Below are 22,018 nucleotides of genomic sequence, written 5' to 3' on the forward strand. Positions count from 1 at the left end.
AACGCGCTCGCCTTGGAAGCAAGTCAACGCTAAGCAATACAGGTTCGATCCCCGGGACCACCTCTGGGTATTAAAGGGGAAGTTCACTCAAAAACTTCATTGGCCCAAAAGATGGGCAATAATCAAAAATATATATAAAACATATTTTTAAAGAAAGTTCCTATGTAATATTTTAAGAAAATTATGCTCAAAGTGTATATATGGGGGCATCCATTTTGTGATTTGAAGTCGCATCCTCAGTTCATGTTAAGCAGCAAAAGCCCCCTACTGGGAGCTTTTGCTTACTGCAGCCAGAGAGCAGAGCTTAACATGTATAGGAGGCTGCCTTCACTTTCATTTTACGTTTTCTGTGCTCCCCACGCCCAGGGAAGCATGGAAAACACAAAATGAAAGGCATAGCAATTATAAATACTTTGCCGGCTGCCGGAGGAAATGGAATGAGACATAGGAGTGATGGTGGCAACGAAACTACTGCCAAACTAAGTGAAGCTGAATAGCTTGAGAGGTGTAATGAGTTCTGCGGGCAAAGCACCTCCTGCCATCCCTACCAATTCATCTAACTGGGCTATGTATGGATGCCTGTTTCTTCTGTGTTTCAAAAGGGACTGATATCAGAGTACCACTCTGCATGCCCTGAACGTCATGCTAAGGTATCTTTCTTACATCATTTAGTTGCCTGACCATTGCATGCTGTATACTGCAGATGCTTGTTTCTTGATACACCACTATGGTACTTATTACCAGCCCATAGGTCTTACTCGCTTCCTTGTATCTGTTAGAGTTAAGTGATGGGAATGTTGTAAAAGTATCACCTACATGCTTTGTGTAGGTGAATTGATATCATTCTGGGAAAGGATGATTCATCAGCATAGACAATATTTGCTCATGAAGAAGTAAGCCTACCTCACTGTTGGCGCGGCTGACCTTTCACGCATTAGATTGCATGTCTCACACTCATACAGAAAGCACTCAAATACAGAGCTGATATGCAAACCAATCTTTATTGCATGTCAGACCATCTTAATGCGCAGAACTAAGTCTATGGCCTGGTACTAGGGACACTAATTCCAGAGAAAGACGCTCCCCTGGTGTAAGGATGCTCCCTCGAGATGTGAATGCTCATGGTGAGAAGACTTCCCAGAGACCGGCATGCTCTCCTACAACTCAGTTCTCCGCTTCCCTAGAAAGCCAGCATGTGGCAGGTGCATGGCTCCCGATCTCCTTCTGCGGTGCCGCAGCCTTCGGATGGACTCCAGGTCCCTGTGCGTGCTCATGATCAGGCGGCTGCAGAGGACAAAAGAGAGATGTCTGGCAGGTTCTAAGAGCAAGTAGGTACAACACAAAACGGTGTGATTAGTAAACAGTGTGATTAAGTACACTATGTTGGTCGACACTTCAGTGTTTCTAGCTCAGAGGTAAACTGCTGTCTGTTCCAGTTTTCATTTACATTGTTCCCTCTGTGCTTTCTTCAGGACACTACAGCCCAACGCGATATAGTCTGGGGTACCAATAAAAATTTTTCTGTTCCGAAACGCTGTCGTGTTTCGGAACAGAAAAAAAAAATATCAAAGTAAATGGCCGCCGGGGAAGGGAAAACTGGAGTCCGTTTTCTCTTTCCATGGCGGCCATCGGGAGCGGGCACGCTGGGAACAGAAGTGTTCCCAGCGCGTCGATCCCAAAAAAGGAGAAATAAGAAGGTATTTGGGGTTGGGAGGGCAGGCAAGAGATTGTTTGCAGGGAGGGAGGAAAAAAACACTTACCTGAATCCCCAGCAGGGGAGGATGGCAGCCTCCAGCCGTGTGGAGACTCGAGCGGGGATAGCCCCGTTTCGAGCCTCCTCATTGGCTGAGGGCCTGCCACACTCCCCGCCGGGAACAATAGCAAGGAATGTTTGTTACATTCTGATGGACCCTCGCTGGGTACTAATCAGAAATATCATACTTGACTCTTGGGATTTGATAAGCCTTTGTTTCCCAGAATGCATCAATCAGGAATATCATACTTAACTCTTTGGCTGTAATAAGACTTTGTTTCCCAGCATGCATCAATCAGAAATATCATGCTTGACTCTTTGGGTGTAATAAGACTTTTTTTCCCAGCATGCATCAATCAGAAATATCATGCTTGACTCTTGGGGTGTAATAAGACTTTGTTTCCCATAATGCATCAATCAGGAATATCATACTTGCCTCTTTGGGTGTAATAAGACTTTGTTTCACAGCATGCATCAATCAGGAATATGATACTTGACTCTTGGGGTGTAATAAGACTTTGTTTCCCAGCATGCATCAATCAGGAATATCAAACTTGACTCTTGGGGTGTAATGTGTAATACGACTTTGTTTCCCAGCATGCATCAATCAGGAATATCAAACTTGACTCTTGGGGTGTAATGTGTAATACGATTTTGTTTCCCAGAATGCATCAATCAGGAATATCATACTTGACTCTTTGGGTTTAATAAGACTTTGTTTCATAGCATGTACAAGGCTCGAAATTAAGATTGGATAAGTGGGAGCAGAAAAGAGCTCCTGGCTACCCAGCAGTAACCAATCACCAGAGGCTACCACTGGGGAACGAGGAGCTAGTACATAGCATTACGCAACTCTAACTTTCCCATAAAATGTAAACCTATAATTGTATCCATTATTTATGACTCCTTACACTTTAAATGCCATATAGATGGTCCTAATGTTTATTTATAGATTGTCTCAAATGCAAAAAGTTAACTTCACATAGTTGTGTTTGTTCAGCATCAGTTGGCCGGGGGAGCCAAAAGTAGCTCCTGTTTACTGTTTGTTTTAAGTTAACCAGGCTCTTCTAGGCTACAAGCAGGCGCTAAAAGGCTCTCCTCAATCTTGAACCCTGATGTATCAATCAGGAATATAATTCTTGACTATTGCGGTACAATGACACTTTGGGCTTCATTCTAAATTGGCCTGTCCAGTAAAAAAGTGCAGATATTCATGGATACTGGCACTTTACCGGATCGGCCGAATACGGGTTTGCCGGTGAGGCACCTGAGTTAACTCCAGCTAAAAGCTGGAGGTAAGGCAGGAGCGATATCGGCAAAAAAAGCAGTCATTACTGGCACCGGTATTGCTGGTACCGGTAATGACGGCAAATCCCCTCATAGAGTCCTATAGGACTCCATGAATAGGGATTAACACTGTCACTCTGGGACTCGTTTGCCACGGGACCGAGTGCCGGAAACGGCAATAGCATTTGCTGGTATCCTGGCGGGTTTACCACCAGGCTACCGGCTGGGTCAGAATGAGGCCCTTTGTTTCCTAGCATGCATCAATCAGGACTATCACAATTGACTCTTGGGGTCTTATAAGACTTTGGGCCTTATTACGAGGTTGGCGTTGTGGGAAAAAAGTAGTGGTAATTCCATTACCGCCACTTTTCCTGCACCCCTAAATTACAGGTTTAGCGGAATTACCACTATCGGAATTACTGAGTGGTAATTCCACTGAATTTTTGAGAATTTACCTGTAGCTTGATGAAGCTAGAGGTAAAGCCTCCACTTTTCCTCAAATAATCGGCAGACTAATCACTCAGTAATTCCGCTGGTGGTAATTACATCCAAAATCCATGAATGGGGACCGCCACCAATTTACCAACCCTTGCAATCTCGTGGTAAACCGAGGGGACAAAGTGACGGTAACAGTAATTCTGTTTGGCAGTATTCGTTCCTAGCGTGCATCAATCAGGCATATTATGCCTGACTCTTGGGGTTTGATAAGACTTTGTTTCCTAGCATGCATCAATCAGGACTATCATACTTGATTCTTGGGGTGTAATGTGAAATAAGACTTTGTTTCCCAGCATGCATCAATCAGGACTATCATACTTGACTCTTGGGGTGTAATGTGAAATAAGACTTTGTTTCCCAGCATACATCAATCAGGTATATCCTACTTGACTCTGGTGGTGTAATAAGACTTTGTTTCCCAGCATGCATCAATCAGGAATATCCTACTTGACTTTTGGGGTGTAATGTGTCATAAAACTTTGTTTCCTAGCATGTATCACTCAGGCATTTCATACCTGACTCTTGGGGTTTGATATGACTTGTTTCCAAGCATGCATCACTCAGGACTATCATACTTGCCTCTTGGGGTCTGATAAGAAGTTATTTCCCTACATGCATCAACTCTTGTGGTTTGATAAGACTCTGTTACTAATGTGTACATCAATATCACACTTGAAGATTTGGTTTTGATAAGATGTTTGTAGAGGAGGAACCAAAAGCCTCTACCAGACCCACGCCTAACCTGTCTATATGTTGGGAGCCAGAGATAGCGGCAAGGGCGACACCTGTAATGATGGCAATAATACGAGCAGCGACAAGGGCGACACCTGTAATGATGGCAATAATACGGACAGCCTTTGAAGCAAAATACCCATTGAGGAAGCCACTCTTTATGTATCCACGCAGAGCTGGTAGTCTCTTAGGGAAGATGTCTGAAGAACACGCAAAAATGAATGAACGAGCAGACTGGTGACGTCACAACACGTAAACGTGACACACTGAGAAAAGGTAGTAGTGGAGAATGTAAAGAGAACATATGGAACCTGTTGACGAAATAAAAGAATCGAGTAACCTGGTATGTACAAAATAAAGATTACACGTGTGAAGAGCACGGAAGAAAATGCATGCCGTTTTATAATTGTACAGAGCGAGTAACGCAAGCAGACTAAGTGATCATAGTCGCTAGCTATATGTAGTATATAGATTGCAGGCGGTGCCGCCAAGGTATATAGACAGTATAAGAAATCTGGATAGTGAGCAAACTGGGATCCAATGGACAAAAAGTCTGAAAGTGTGTCACAAGTTGATAAACAGTGGCTAGCAAGCAAGAAAGAATCAAGAGGCTTGTCTGGCCCAGTGTCAAAAGGCCAGGGCGGCCGAGAACTGGTTGTCTATTCTAAGGATACAATTAATACAAAGAATGAGCCCAACTCCTGCCAAGATGCAGCTGAGAGACAAGTGCAAAGTTCACTTGAATGCGCGAGCATTCCTTTTAATACCATCAAATACAGACTTGAAGCTCGAACCGTGGTCTTCAGACACGTGACCAAGATCGAAATAGACTCAAGCAGATGTGAGTATACCCATACTCCCTAATATTCTCAGGAGTTGCAAAGCCTACAAGGCCATGTTCAAAGGCTAATTTACTGACAAAGAGTAAGAGTGATGATGGATGTCAGGCTAATTGGTTGGGAAGCTATGTTCAAGACCAGATCACCAGCACCTGGGTTGCCAGCTTGGGCGCTGCTAGCAAGTGGAATATTCCAGAAGGGTGCAAGTGTTCCAACCAATTATAGAGGGCCATGTAGCAAAGAGCCCTATAGTTTGAGAACCAATTGAGCGTCGTGTATTTTGTGATGTTGTACATGACTTGCACTAGAGGAGGGCTTAGGGGACCACCTGACAGTAGAGACCCAATCACAACTTAAACCCCCATTGAAAGTATATGTAGATGTTCAGTTTTACCATATAACAGCCCCACATAAGTTGTTCAACTTGCCACGTAGTATGACATCAATAATTACAAATATTCATAAATATTTAGAATATAAGTATGTTTTTTTATGAAATGCGTGGAGATTATGCTGTGTGACATCTGCTGATGTTTGTTGTACTCCAGTGGCGGCTGGTGGGTTTGAAAGCTGGTGGGGCGTGAATTTCCCAGGCTGAATTTAGTAGCAGCAGCGCGCAAGCCCACTCCCCCCAAAGAGGGTGCGGGGGGGTTCTGCCCCCCGAAATATTTGGAAAAATGGCCTGCAAAATGTGCAATTTACTGTCCAAAAAACCCACCGAAATATGAAAAAAGCATTCGGTTTTACAGTCATATTAATAGTGGTACACTATTCTTACGTGTGCAAGTGTGATGGTGTATTTTACAGCAGCTTGTATTGAGAATAGCTGGTACTATGGTGTATGCATAAAGAAATTCATTATATAGTCAGTAATGATGGAAACATATGTTTGTCATGCTGTTACTGGCATTCATATGCGTTCCAAACTGTTGGCATTGCCAGTGCTTTTTCCTCATAGCAGAGGACGCGCACCCGTTTTGTATGCATGTGCATCGCTCACTGTAGTCAGGAATTCAGTGGTAATGCCTCCCTTTTACTCGTGATGCATATACGTTTCTTGTATTTGCAACAGACAGCACAAAAAAGATATCCAGGAAAATACCGGCAGTGACTTTGTTCGCAAAACAACCTCATCAATAGAACTTTAGGCAGAATAAAGACTTCTGTTTGAGAAACTGGTGTGTAATAGTGCTTTTAGAAAGCAATGTATCATTTCATTGTGACACTAATCACAGTACTGCCAAATGACCCCAGCCCTATTATTTTGTTTGCACATACTGACCTTTCAGCAAGCAATATGCATGCTTGGTGTTCACAGACCACACTTAGCAGGCAGCGGGAGATGCATTGTCCACACACAAAAGTGCGTGCATGTGTTGTAATAAAAAATAACAGCAATAGTACAAGTGACATTGCTCCTTTCTCGAAGGATCCGAAACGCTGAAATCTGAATAATAATAATACCAACAAATAAAAACATGTAAAAACACATTGTTTAATGCCATCTAACATTAACTGATAGCAAGTTACCAGCAATAACTAACACAAATGCTACATTAGCTAGGTCATCATTCTTCATATTGATATGCTTCTATAAGTATTATGACTGTCCCAACTCAACTGCTATTAGGGAGATAAGCACTCCTTCCACAGAACCCACGAACCAAAAACACAAAATGCTGTTGTGGGCCATTTTTTGGGATCAAAGTGGGCCACTTTTATGGCTAACAGGGGCCGGTTTGATGAGTTACTTCACTATGCGGCTAATAGTTTTGACCAGTGTGGCTCAAAAAATAATATTCTTTAAAATGCACAATTTGCATCACATTTTATCACAAAACTCCCCCTGGGGCACTACTCACACAGTGTCACAAAAGGGGTGACTTGCCATTTCCAACACTGGGGGCACTACTCACACAGTGTCACAAAAGGAGTGACTTGTCATTTCCAACACAAGGGCACTTTTTTATTGGTGCCCGAGACAATTTCATGGCCCAGTGCGACCCTGGTGAAAAGTTGCTTTATTTCTTTACTTACATACAGCAATCATGACAGCCTGTATAGTACCCTTACATCACTGTTGGATCTCCAAAGCATGGCTCACAATATATAGTGCATCAGATCAGTACATCTGTGCGGGGATAGAGCAACGCTAAATATTCAAAAGAGCAAGCGACCGCGCACGTTTTATGCGTTGCAGAATTTAAAGGGCCTAATTATATTTCCATAATTATGATTTATAAACAAAAGCGCTGGGTGTTCCCTGGTGATGCCACAGCACGGCCACCTTTGCTGCCTTCCTGCAGTCTGGTGACCAATTTTTAAAATTATAATGAGTGTCCCAATCCAAATGCCCGGAATTTGGATTGGAACACTCGTTATACATAGCCTCACTAAACATGAAACAAAACTATTGCGTGACACGTGGAGCATAAGATTGTGCTGGAGATGCTAACCAAGCAAACAATTGTCAGTAGATAGCAAATGAACTTGGCAACTCATCACTGCACTCCTCTCCCTCTCACATAAATACATGAACACAAATGTCAACATGCCTCCTCCTGCAGCACCTAACTGCACCCTATAAACTGCAACCCCAGCAGTACAAATCCTGCAGCACCTCACTACGCCCCAGAACTACAACAAAATAGTAAACTTACCTGCAGCATCTCACTGCACCCCAGCGACTGCAACAAAGGCAGCACAATTTCCTGCAACACCTCACTTCACCCCATAACTGCTGCAAAACAGTAAAATTACCTGCTGAAACTCACTGCACCCTAGGACTGCAAGCACCGGTACCAAACCTCCCCACAACACCTTACTGCAACCCAAACAGTATATCCTCATGCAGCATCTAAACGCAACCATCCATTCTGTAGCCCAAACAACAAACACTCAGAACCCAATTGGCCATTCAGAAACCCTAATAACCAACACTCACAGTCTGTTACACCATCCACTGGTCACCTTACGCACACGAATATCCGTGCAGCCATTAAGCCCTCCCTCGCAGGTTCTGATTTGCCTTCCACTTGTAACCTCAGCTCCTCAAGTAGCACGGCAGCGGCTATGCAACAAGAACACACAAGGGTATCCAATGAGTTATGGTCATTCTCACGTATTGCGACATTGGCAGCTGCCCTTGCGTCTTGCAGATAGTCGACAGAGACGCCGGCTTTCTCCTTTGCTTCATCACGCCTCCAGGAAGACTCGGCAGCGTTTTTGAAATCTTGGGTCATGTGACACAGAAACGTGCTATCTCATCAGTCACGTGATGGGGTCATGTGACGATCCTAGGCCCCTTTAAAACTGGAGAGGGAATGCTCATACAGTGCTTCACAGCTGACCCAATCAGGCACTGTTCGGCGTCTTCCTGTCTCCACATCTCGATTCTGGACTATGGACTGTTCTTCTTGGATTCCTCTGTCAAGCTCTCAGATACTGTTTTGCTGTTTCAGGACCTTTCGAACTGGGTTTTGGATTCCTTTGGATTACCCCTGGTTTTGACGAACTTGGCTGGCTTTTGACCTTGGAACTCTTAACGGACTGTTTTCGGATTACCCTCTCCATTCAGGTTTTGCAGTGCCAAACTAAACAACTATCAATGCCTACTCGCAACATTCTACAACCACACGGAAGACCGCCACTTTCTTCTGTGCTCTTCCCAGACCCCACCTTGGTAAGCCTCTTGTTATTTGTGATTTCGCCATTTCAGTATATTGTTTTTCCATTGTACTGACCCATTGCTTGCTTTACAGCGGTCGAGGGGTCACCGGTGTTCCTGGTTCCTGGCGTTCTTCGGCACTCAAAAAACCTGTGGCCTTAAGGATCGCTCAGGAAGTTATTTGTATCTTTCTGAGTGGAACTTGTGGACAGAGGCCCCATAATCTTCACGACCATCAAGTCATAACACAGTCCAACGGCACATTCTGAAACCAAACAAACATACCACATTACTGTAGAGCTTCTATAACTGTACAAAACATTCTAGGGAAAACCCCCACACAAACAACACCAAAGCAAACACACGTTATATGATAGGTTATTTATAACACGCTTAATACACTAAGCAGGGGATCAAACCTGTGTTGCTCTGTGTGGTCTTGATTTCAAGGCGAGCACGTTGCCCCTGAGCTATCCTCACAAGAATGTGTAACCTTTTCTAATTCATTATAGCGTTCAAATTCCCCACACCCTCATGTCCAAGATACCAATAGACAACGAACAAAGATTTCTAAAATATTTCCTGTGCATGCCCTGCACCCTCATGTCCAGACCAATATGTTCGCAGAGCAATGAAACCCTGTGCCCCTTTTGCACCAACCACAAAATAATCCTGCAGAGAAAACGTGCACACCTGACCTATCCTGAGTACAACCCAGTCCCACAACACTCAGTCCACACATTTACTCCTCCTTAATATGAAGTTTCCTGGCGCCCTCGAGTAGAACCCATGAATCTGGATCCAGCTCCTTCAAGTTGTTGAAAAACCTTTACCAACTTGAACACAATTCTGATGTAGGGAGGCTACCCTCACCACATACCCCACACTCTTGAAACCCATAGTTACCCTTCTTCACCCTTTTTGCTGCTGAAAGTCCTTCTTGCCCATGTAGACTCCTAATGACTGGCTCGCCTCCTCATGGCACTGGCCCATCTTCCCACCAAACACCAATACTTCCACGCTATTATTCCGTTCCTCCTCCTTAACATCGGGCCCCTCCTGGCACCAACTCCACTCAACATTACGAACCACTGCCTCAGTGGTGTGATTCTGATCCGCTTTCTCCATGAACTTGTGCCCCTCATATGGCACAATTACTTAGAGCAGCTGCGTTTGTGCTAATGTGGGGTTCACCCATATGAAAACAAAGTAACCGAGCTGTGCCATTTCAAGGTGAGCAGCAGCTTCATATACTTAGGGCCTCATTACAAATCAGGCGGTCCAGAAATAACAGTGGCAGTAAACCCGCCGCCACCGTTGTTTTCGGACCGCATGATCCCAAGTCCTGCAGGCGGGAGGTGATGTTCCCGCCAGGTTTGACCTGGCGGGTTTAACACCGCCCGCCTGCAGGCGGACGAGGAAACACCAGCAGCATCACGAGATGCTGCCGGTGTTTCCATGATCCCCATTCCCATTGAGTCCCATAGGACTCAATGGGAATGGGGATTAACACCATTCCGCCTCCGTGATTCCCAGGAAACCGGGGTTGTAATGCCCCGGTAATTCGGGGAATCACGGAGGAGGAATGGTAATACGAGTCCGGCGGTAACCAGGCGTTTTTATCGCCGCGGTTACCGCCGGACTCGTAATGAGGCCCATTGTTTTCTTTCTTTCTTTCTTTTTAATGTGCTTGAAAGACAATCATGCCGACTAGCCGCGACCCGCGACACGACCCCTCCCGCATCATGCTAGGCCTGGCAACCAGGCACCAGCCGTAGTGGTGCCACTGTGCCAGGCCTCTGCCTCGCACTGCCAGGGCTCTGACTTGTGCCGTTTTATATTTTTGGAATTTTTTTGTCGAAAAATGCCGAAAATATAAAACGGCACATTTTGGATGGAGAACTACGCGGGCACCAAGGAGTGCAGACTGGAGTGACTGTGAGACAGACAAGGTCAAGGCCCCAAGTTGACGGCAGACAGCAACACTGAAAGACGTGTGGGCCCTGGCCTGCACGTCTTTCAGTGTTGCGGACTGGGGCCGTGGACCACGTCACCGGGCCCGGGCCCAAAACAGAAACAACATCTGGGACCTGGGGGTACTTACCCGCCGGCAAGTAGGCTGTCTCTGCTGGGCTGGTGGTGGTCTTCAGGGCAGGGCAGCTGAGCTTGCGTCGTGACTCCTGTTCTTCGTGTCGTCGTCCTCAAGAATCAAGGCCAGGTGATAGAGTGTGAAGGTGGCGCAGGCGCACACACACACCCTGCATGCCACCAGCACCAGTGATCTGCATAGATACAGTAATGTCATTGGCTGTTTGCCAGCCAATGCAAGGGTTGTCATTGGCTGGCAAACAGCCAATGACATTACTGTATCCATGCAGGGGAGGGACTCGGAGAGAATTTCATTTCCTGAACTCACCTTAGTGCGCTGTTTGCGCACATTTTATACTGGCGGGGCCACCCCTGAAGCGCCCCGCCAGCCTTCTAATTAAAGGGGCTTACGTAGAGTGCGTGGAGCTACAGCTCCACGCACTCTACTATTGAAGAAGGAAGAGTAAAACGGGACGCGCCCCGCTGTGAAAGCAGCCGGGCCCAGCCCTTAGTTATTGTTGCCTTGCCACAGCGCCCCCGCGCTGTTGGCAAAGGAAAGGTAAGCTAAAAGAGACTCAATCAGAGAATCTCTTTTAGCTTCCTCTTTCTTTTCTTTTTCTTTTCTGGGGGGGGGGGGTGCCCTATGATAGCAGCCGCCACTGTTGTACTCCCTGTTTTAGATAATTGTTAATAAAACAGCGTACACCATGCCAACTTCTTGAGTCAACCTTATTATTTGTGTTTGAGTAATTTCTGCATCCCCATCCTTCCCATAAGAGCGCTACCTCGTCTTAAAGAGCCCTTTATCTGGGTTCAAGTGTTAGCGGGTCGGATGGTTGAAATAAAAGGTCAGTCGATTTAGAAGACTCAAGACTTTCGGATTATCCGACACCCTCTGCCCCTTAGCTGGAAGGACGCAAAGTTTCCAGTGGAGAACGGCCAACATAGTCAAGCTTGCAAGTAGAGAAGATACAGGTGGGACGAGTCCCTCTTTGACGAAATCCCTCCTGGTTCCCACCGGCGCCGAGCGGACTGAAGGCGGCAGCGGCCGGATTGCGGGAGGGGAGAGGATACCGAGGGCCTACAGCTGAAAATCGAAGGGTGAGTAGACTAAGAGACTGGCAATAAATAGTGTGGGGAAAAGGGGTTTGTAATAATGAAAAGTAACGGGGGGATTGTTTTAGCGTGTGATGAAGGAACTTCAAAGATATATGATAAAGTGGTATGGTGAGGCGAATAGCGCCTGAAAGCCTGATAGTCCTCGTTTAAGAAACATAGAAGAAATCATTTCAAAATCCACATGGATGATACAGGCTACACACAGATAGATATGTGAAAAGACTTGATTTAAAATTCCATCAGAGTATTTTAGGGGCTAAGTGAAAAGAGGCCATGACGTTTATGTGAAGTCGACTGTCTGTTTGGGAATTTTATGTTTAAAGAAGTGTTAGGAGAGAACGGCAGAGATAGGCTGTGTTGTATAGAGACAAAAGGTCATTACTCATTTTAGGTCATTGTCAGCGCTGACCAAAGAGTATGTTGATCAGACAGTGGGTCCGGCCTTGTTAACTTTGACTTTACGGTTTTAACCTGCCTTCTTCTCCTACTGTGTTCTTCCAAAAGGGTTGGGATCTGTTTCTATCTTTGCTCTGCCTTTCTCTCCCCTTTTAACCGATTGATTAGAGTGCCATCTTCGTTAAGCGCTCACCGCTGTCTGAAAATAAGTGTTACCTTACTTAAGACTTGTCTAATAATTGTTGAAGGGAGTGTATATCTTTTAGTGACCGTGTTTCTGAACTGCTTAACATTAGTGCCAGTGTGTTTAACTAGATGTGTTTTTAAATAAATAATTATATCTCTTTTACACCAAGCTCTGGTCAGTGTTTGCTTGTTCTACTGTGTTCTTTTGACCTATTGTGAATACTCTGTATACTGCCTAACTCTTCTTGAGAGAAGCCACAGCTACCAGGTAAATCTGGGTGGTACAGACTGCTACCAATTGGGTTTACTGCCAACCACCTGTAGTCTTAAATCTTTTGCGACGGCGAGTGTGGCGCATGCTCATATTGATCGTTTTTCTGATACATACTTTTGTGTAAAGCCTGGTAAGTATAGACAGTCGATTGAGACTTGTCAAAATGGGGGAGGATACACCACTGATGCATATGTGTAAGACGTTGCCCAAACACATGCCCAAGATCAAAAAGTATAGTGCAGAATGGGTGAAAGGCACGGCAGATAAGATGTCCATGTCGTAGCCACAAGGGGGGGCGCTGTCGAAAGCAGTTTTGCAACATATGACCACATACCTGCACGCAGCATTCACAGGGAAGAAATTTGAGAAAAGATTAGCTGTTTTGGAGCTCTGGAAGATGTACCAGGAGGAGCGAGAGGATCCGCCCCCTGAAGAATGGATGCTTAACCAGAGCAAGGAGAAGGGTGTTGAGCCTTCTGCTCCCCCTACTCCGTTGGAAATAAACTGCGATAATACAGAAGATATATGGCTGTATCTGTTAAAGGAATTGAAAGCAGCGACAGGGTACACTAATCCGATATATGAGCCAACCGCGTATAGCAGTGGTGATAGTTCGGAAGATAGTAAGAAAAAAGAAGGAATCTTTAAGGCCTTGCAGAAGTGAGCAATCAAACTTGACCACAGAGATAGAACGAGAGATCAAGCGATGGAAAGGAGAAAAGGATAAAGCAGACGAGATAACGCTCGTGCAGAACGAATGGATGGGTGGACAGATATTGCTTAAACTATATGGGAAAAGCATTGAGGAAGTAAGGCAGGTGGAAGATCAAGCCGAACAAGATAAAAAAGACAAGGAACGAGAAAGAAGCTTGAGGGAAGATTAGAACAAGGGAAAGAATAGACAAAGGTGAGAACAGATGTATCAGGAAGAACAGCAGAGAAAGGAAGAGAGGGCAGAGGAACAAAGGAAACATGACAATAGGCAGAGAGCACTCGAAGAACAAGACAGACTGGAGACGAAAAGAGAAAAGGAAGAAGAACAGGAATTGCAAAAAAAATAAAGGCAGATGGAGAGATGAGGAAGTGCGTAGAGGAAATGAAAGAAGGGAAGAGAAATGAAAAGAGGAGGAAAAAGTTTGATGGGAAGCGAAGAAACAAAGAGAACTAGACAAGGAAATTGAGCTAAAAAGGAGACAGAGGGAATGCGACATTGATCGCATTCAGAAAGAGCTCATGGAACCGAGTCCAGTAATATCGTGGAGCCATACAGAAAAGTTCCTCCTGTCACAGAGAGCAACAACAGAACCCCTTAGAATAAACTTAGAGGAGTTTCTTCCGTTAAAGGAAGCAATGCCTGGGTCATCTGGAACAGACCTAGAGGTAAACCTTGCGATAGGACGTGGCAGAGATAGAATCGATAAGGTTTATCAAGAAATAAGGAAAAAGGGCAAATTGGGAAGCAGGGGAAAAGAAGATCGATCTATAATTGCCCAATCACGAGACAAGGAAGGAAGCCCGTTCAGTTTCGAGCACAGATCCTTGTCTTTGTACAGGTTAACTTTGCATAAGAATGACAGGGATGAAAGCCATACTAGTTGGGGACTCGATATGCCAGACAAAGAAAAGGAAGCCTTCTGAGGGGAAGAGGGAGAAAGCGCATGTGGCCTGGAAGGATGTATGTTGTCAGACAAGGAAGTAAGATGGTCCAGATCAAGAACAATGTAGAGAGAAAATGTCAGAACCTAAGGTATGTCCTGAGCGCCCTAAAGGACGAGCGCTTAATGAGAGATGAGAATTGCCACCATATATAAGCAGGCTAAGGTCATTGCTTGGTAAAAGACGATGGGAACCATTGTCCCTACTATGGATAGGCAGACGATGGGAGCCGATGACGGAGCTAGGTATACACAGTTCCCCCTATTAGAAAAAGGAGGGGCCAGGCCACAGTATATCCCGTGGCCGCAGATGGATAAGGATAATTTAAGGCGTGAACTCCCTAGTTTGACGGCTAGGGTGGGAAAATGGATTTATCAGCTAGAGAAAATGACAGGAGGAAATAGCTATAGGGGACATTAAAGTTCTCCTAGGAGCCTTTCTTGGGGAAAGGGCTGATGACATTTGGGCAGGAGCAGGCTATTCAAGTGTCACAGCGCAGAATACAGCTCATGATGGGGCGCCATTTAACAATTGTAGAGCAGATGTTTGGAGAGCTCTGAGAGTACAGTATCCTTATACCTAAGATATGGGTGCAATTATGGCATGTAAAATGCAACCAGACGGGGCGTGGCTTGGAGCCGACTCGAGCAGCATGGCTCCGTAAAAGCTCTTGGCTAGCCTCATCATCTGAATGAATTTCAGCAGGCTGAAGCCTCCGTTACAACAACCCTAAAATTCTCATTTGGAGTTAGAAAGGATGCCGCACCTAAAGCTCAAGGATCGAAGCTGCTAAATATCTCCTGCAACCCAATATCCTCGGCTGCAACTCCTGAACCCAGGCCGAAGCAACAGAGGAAAGATGGTGGCCGTTCTATCCTGGAGCTCCAAAATCCGTGGGAAGAGGAGGAGCCACGGCCTTATCCACGGCCCGGACACCTAGCAGCACTTCAACGGGCATAATCGCAACATCGCAATTTTAGACCTGACCCTCAATATGAAGTACGCACCTTAGGACGATCGCAGCCCCACGTGGGAAAGTGCAGTGTGTTAGGGAGAATTCTCTGTTTAGGCTGAATTTCCTAACCTAGTGAGACCCCCAGCAGCGTTGCTGGATTTCTGGAGTTTGTTTTTTTCTCCTGCCAAGAGTGAGGCTCTTTTTCTCCCACTCTTGGACATGATTTGTGGTGTTCCTTTGAATGTTAATGTGTTTCAAGGGCTATGGGGTCTTTTACTCCATAGGGTCTCATATGTTTTTTTTCTATGTGTGTTACACCGCACCCTCCGTGCAGTAACACCGGGGTGTCATAGTGACCCCCCACCATAGACTCCATACCCTGGGACTGACTACTGTCTCCCAGGGCATGTAAATTCACCATTGGCTTTACTAGTCCCAAATTACTAACAGTACCAGTACAAACCATCATATTGTGGACGTACTGGTAGGGGCAATTCGATTGCCCCTGGGTCTGTTATTCGAGGGGGCACTGTCCCGTCCCCCCTCGTCGAGTTTTGGCTGGTGGCAGTGGATACTACTTTTTATATTCAACCGCGAATATATCTCTATGGGATTTTCCCATTGTTCAAGGCTAATACTTTTTAACATAGCCTCTAACATACCGCCGGTTTATTTATTTAATATTAATTCACCGGTTGGTATTTTCTGCCAGAACTCGTTTTTAAAATGGCATTTGTGTTCACCTCTGTAACTCCAAACCAAAGGTCGAGCCCTTTGTTCCACTTTTTGGCGGACTTCTCCACAGAAGCCTCCAAAAGTGGTGCCACTCTGTCTGGGTACCACAGGGAGTGTGGGAGGGGGTTTAGGCACCCTGGACTGAGTTGCCTTGGCAACTCAAGTCGCACTCTTGTGTGATTGGCCCAAGTGGTGAGCCGGCCGGCTCACCACTTAGCATGTTTTATTGACAGCTAGGCTGAGTGAATGGGGGTGTGCTGCATAAAAGCAGGGCTTCTGGGACTGGAAATTCAGAAGTCGCCACAGGACCTGAAAATCCGACGAGGGAGAAGCTGAGCCGACCTGCTACGACGACACCACCGGTGGAGCCCTGCTGAACCGACTCACCACTTCCCAACGACAGAGGAGATCTCCCTGCTGGAGAGTCTTCTTCCCCTGACTGGTGGGCAAAACCAGTTTACCTTCTTTGCTCGCATCCCAGGACGTCTTGTGGTTGAATTGCCCGTGCCAAGCACCCCGGCAACCGGATAGCCACTAAACCCTGGATAGCGAATAAAAGGACCGCTCCTTTTAATTGAGAACTCCGCGGCTGGTTTCTTCCCTGGCAGTGCAACGGACTCCTGCTTTCCTCCCCGACGAGATCCACTCTTCCCCCGGACAAAGCACCGACTTGCACCCGTTGCCAGGAACAACTGCCCCCGCTGGAGCGTTCTCACCATTTTAAGGTAACCCCGGTGTCCGCCAGGCCTCCCTTTCTAAAGATTGCTACAAGGTAGCAATAATCCCTTAACCTTCTGGACTGGGCTGGCTGCCTTGACCATCTAACTGGTCCCTTTCTGTTGATCCAACTCCTTCTGAAACTATTGCAAGACTTTTGGGCACTTTTAACCGTGTGACCTTGGACACATTTCGACCGGAGCCTCTTAAAGTGGGTCCGGCCGTGTTAACTTTGACTTTACGGTTTTAACCTGCCTTCTTCTCCTACTGTGTTCTTCCAAAAGGGTTGGGATCTGTTTCTATCTTTGCTCTGCCTTTCTCTCCCTTTTTAACCGATTGATTAGAGTGCCATCTTCGTTAAGCGCTCACCGCTGTCTGAAAATAAGTGTTGCCTTACTTAAGACTTGTCTAATAATCGTTGAAGGGAGTGTATATCTTTTAGTGACCGTGTTTCTGAACTGCTTAACATTAGTGCCAGTGTGTTTAACTAGATGTTTTTAAATAAATAATTATATCTCTTTTACACCAACCTCTGGTCAGTGTTTGCTTGTTCTACTGTGTTCTTTTGACCTATTGTGAATACTCTGTATACTGCCTAACTCTTCTTGAGAAAAGTCTGACTGCTCAGCCATAGCTACCAGGCAAATCTGGGTGGTACAGACTGCTACCAATTGGGTTTACTGCCAACCACCTGTAGTCTTAAATCTTTTGCAGTGGTCCCAGAGGGAACTGCACAGGTTTCTGCCTAACACAGTGCCTCGGCGGAGATCACTGCCCGCTCGTCACAACTCTGGCACAAGCATACTGCCTAGGACCCCGTCCGGGGAAGACCCACAACACAGCAGCATGGGGAAGGCAAACGCACCGCAGCCCTCGACCCGGAGGATCCACGTAGGGATTAGGTAGGAGCCATTCGACACCCACACACTCGCAGAGCGGGAACCTGGGCAGAAGTAGAAGCAAGCCCCGCGGCTACCCACAGCCGGAGGCGGGTAAAGCAGCAAGCACTAACACGTGCACCTCCGCTAGCTTCCCACAACGGCCTCAGAGCACCATACGAGAACTGGGAGACAGCACAGCTCCTCAACAAACGTGGCATTTCCCCCAGATTGGCACTGAGAGGGAGAGCAGAAAGCATTCGGCAGTAGCCCTGCGGCAGGGAGGTAGAGCTAATACGACATAAGCAATTGGAGCTGGCTCTCGGCCCCAGTTAAGCATCACAGACACTTGGACGCACGTGGAGGAAGCAGAGTCCCTAGGTGCCATAAGCAAATCCCTGCGAACCTACGCTTCTGCAACCAGGGAGTAGATACGCCCCCCCCCCAGGTCCGACCTGGACCAAAGCGCCCAGAGGGGTGAGTGGCTGGGGAATCAATCTGAATCAACTTCTACTCCCTGCACAGGACCCCTAATCCCCCGTGATGCGTAGAATCCCCCAGTATCCGCCCATTGGGAGTATGCCCTCCACCCAATAGGGACTGCTATACGAGCTGGGGGTGAAGAGGAGACGCACCCCTCCAACAGACTGTAAGCATATTGGAGAGGCGTTGCAAGGAAGCGGAAGCAACACACCACTCCACATTGAAGGGGCAAAGCGCACAGCGGAGAACGGGGTGTTAGCACCCACAAACATTATTTGAGACCTGACTGCTTCCGCCCTACCCACGCAGAGGAGTAGATCAATAGCAGGGCCTGCCCCAGGAGCAAAAGGATCCCACCGCTGCATACAGTCGCCAAATCTACCACAGAAACCATGGCAAAGAGCGGAAAGTCAACGAAACAAACAGACATTGCAGCCTTAACGAACAACCCTAACCAGGAAAAGCTGAAGAAAAACAAACAGGCAGTGAGATCCACCAATGAGGCATTCCAGACTTCTGAGGTGCCAGAACCAGCCCAATCTGCTACCAAATCAGACCTTAAAGATCTACTATCAGCCCTAACAAAGGAGATCCAGAAAGGAACAGATGAGCTCATGAAGAAGATTTCTACAATGGACAGGAGGGTGAAAGAGGTAGAAAAAGGCACCAGCGACGTGGAAAATAACCTTTAAGACCACACCTTCGAGTTATAACGGGGCCTGGATAGAATCGCAGACCTTTAAGCAAGATGTGAAGTGCTGGACGCCAAGCAGGAGGACGCGGAAAACCGCTCCAGGCGGAATAATATCTGCCTCTGAGGGATCCCTACAGCAATCACTCACACAGACCTGTTTAGATTTATCTTGACTCTTCCGGGTGGCTCTCCTTTTGAGATCGACCGAGTCTACTGAACGGATCATCCCCTCCGGATGTCCTAGCGCGGATTGATAGGCAGAATCCTGTGCAGTTCCCTTGGGGAACACTGCAAAAAGATTAAGACTACAGGAGTAAGCAGTAAACCCAATTGGTAGCAGTCTGTACCACCCAGATTTACCTGGTAGCTGTGGCTGAGCAGTCAGAACTCTCTCAAGAAGAGTAGGGCAGTATGTAGAGTATACACGATAGGGCTAAAAATACAGTAGAGCAAACAAACACTGACCAGAGCTTTGTATAAAAAGTATATAATTATTTATTTAAAAAACACTTTAGGCAATATACTAGCACTCTAAATCAAAAGCAAGTTAAAACACAGTCAGGTAAAGTATACACACCTCCCTTGATAACTATCAGACAAGTCAGAGTTAAAACACCACGATTTGTTAAACAGATGTGAGCGCATAACCTGATGGCACTCCAATAATTCAGTTAAAGGGAGAGAAAAAGGCAGAGAATAGAAATAAAACAGGTCCCAACACTTTTAGGAGTTCTCAGCAAGGGAATAAAGGCAGGTATACTGTAGAGCCAAAGTTCATAGGCCAGGCCCACTTTAAAAGGAGCAAAGCGAAATGTGCCCAGGATCACACGGTTCAAAATGCACTAAAAGTCTTTGCAGAATGTTCAAAAGAGGTTGGGGTGATTCAAGAAGGTAAAATTAGAAGGTCTGGGGCCAACCCAGTTGGCAAGCCAAGGATTTAAGGGTCACCTTGGGCAAACCGAAGAAAGGGAGGCCAGGCAGGACACAGTACCTTAAGAGAGAGGAAGCTCCAGCGGTGGCAGTTGTTCCTGGCAGTGGTTGCAGTTTGTTGTTTCCACCAGGGGAATAGAGGATCTCGTTGAGGAGGAAACGTGGAGTCGTTGCACTGCACAGGAATGAAACCAGCAGCGGAGTTTGTCGATAAAAGGTGCGTTCCTTTTATTTGCGGTCAAAGTGGTGAAGCTTGGCCATCCGGCCGCCGGGGTGCTTGGCACGGGCGATTTGACCAAGAGACGTCTTTGGAAGGCGAAAGGGGTGAACTGGTTGGTCCCACCAGCTCAGAGGAAGAAGACTCATCCAGCAGAAGATCTTCTCTTGTCGTCGGGAAAGTGGTGAGGTAGTTGCAGCAGGGCTTCACCGGTGGTGTCGTCATTGCAGATGGCTCAGCTTCTTCCCTCTTCGGATTCTTAGGTCCAGTGGCGACTTCTGAAGTTCCAGTCCCAAAGGCCCTGCTTTTTTGCAGAAAACCCCCCATTCAACAGCCTAGCTGCCACTCAAACATGCTAAGTGGTGAGCTGGCGGCTCTCCACTGGCCCAATCAGAACAGAGTGCGACTTGAGTTGCTAAGGGAACACAGACCAGGGTGCCAATTCCCCTCCCCACCCATCCTGTGGAACACAGACAAAGTGGCACCATTTGGAGGGCTTCTGTGGAGAAGGCCGCCAAAAAGTGGAACAAAGGGCTGGACCTTGGTCAGAGTTACAGAGACGGACACGAATCCATTTTAGAAAAGAGTTCTGGCAAAAAGACCGTACCGTTAATTTAATATTAAATAAATAAACCGGCGGTATCTTTAACATTGCACCAAAAAGTGGTGCGTTTACAATCAATGGGAAAATCCCATAGGAAATATTTTTTTTTGTCAAAATCTTTTTATTGAAACACCAATACATTGAGTTCGGCAATAAAAAAGTTAATGGCAAAATTGATTCCTTAAAACAGTACATCGGACAGCCGCCTCCTTGGCACCTGTCCCTTGGAACCCAGCCCGCCACTCATAAAGGTTCGTAAGGTTCAGCGTTTGACTCTGTTCATACAACTTCAATTAATTCATCACAATGCATTAACATTTCATTTTAACATTTTTTACAGTTCTTGGTATTAAAACTGATTTGTGGAAATATTTTGGGGTATAGTATAGCTGCTATATCATCCATAGTGCATTTAATTGGAAGGGAGAGAAGAAAGACAAAAAAAATAAATGAATAAAGGTTTTTACAGTACCACTTTTCTCATATTCACTGTTAAGTTCACGTAAATTCAGTCCATGCCATCCCCTTCTTCATTTTCCCTGGTTCCAGGTATTATCCTCCAAGGCCCTCGGGATTTTTGTCCTAACTCCCCAATCAGTGGATCCTCCCTTTGTTCCCCCGATGTTCAGGGTTGAAGAAGGAATTTAATCAATCTCGGTTGAAAGAGCATGTGTTCTTTTTCCTCAACGTATTCAATGAATGGGCCCCAGATATTCTGAAATTTGTTCGGTCGCTTTTCCACAGTAGCTGTTAATTTCTCTACTCCCAAAATATCCCAGACTTTAACCTGCCAATGTGCAATGTGTGGGCCTTCACACTCTTTCCAGAACCGGGCGCGCGTAAAGGCGTGCCGCCATTAACAGTTGAGTGATTAGCCGCGCTCTGGAGCCCGATTGAGGGTAGGAGCCATCATCTGGGGTGTCGCCCAGTACCAATATCAGTGGGTCCAAGGGGAGAAGAATGCTGCAGATATCCTTAATTTTGGACCTGATCTGCAGCCAGAAGGATTGGATGATCAGGCAGTGCCACCACATGTGTCCCAAGTCCCCCTTAGCCCCACATCCATGCCAACAATTATCTGGGTAATCTGCGTTTACTGCATGTAGCCTATGTGGCGTGAAATACCACCTGTAACAAATTTTTAGTACGCACTCTCTGGTGGTTGTGCATCTCGAGGACCTGTGTGCCCTATCCCATATTCTTCGCCATGATTCAGGGGCTATCTCCCTCCCTATATCCCTTTCCCATGCCGTCATTTAAGTCAATTGTTCTTCTTCTGGTACATGTTCTAGAAGGCGGTAGCAGGTTGC

General features: G+C 46.2%; 1 protein-coding gene across 1 annotated transcript in view; it reads right to left on the reverse strand.

The window, feature by feature from the left end:
• Positions 1-981: 981 nt before the first annotated feature.
• BRME1 (break repair meiotic recombinase recruitment factor 1) overlaps positions 982-22,018 on the reverse strand; it is an 837,863-nt gene continuing 816,826 nt past the window's right edge. The window contains exon 9 of the mRNA XM_069652891.1: positions 982-1,284. Coding sequence (XP_069508992.1) covers positions 1,158-1,284 — 127 coding nt within the window. The 3' untranslated portion in view covers positions 982-1,157. The remainder of the gene's footprint in view (positions 1,285-22,018) is intronic.

Source organism: Ambystoma mexicanum, chromosome 3q (assembly GCF_040938575.1).
Source record: "Ambystoma mexicanum isolate Mex_15411 chromosome 3q, UKY_AmexF1_1, whole genome shotgun sequence".
NCBI classification, from domain to species: Eukaryota; Metazoa; Chordata; class Amphibia; order Caudata; family Ambystomatidae; genus Ambystoma; species Ambystoma mexicanum.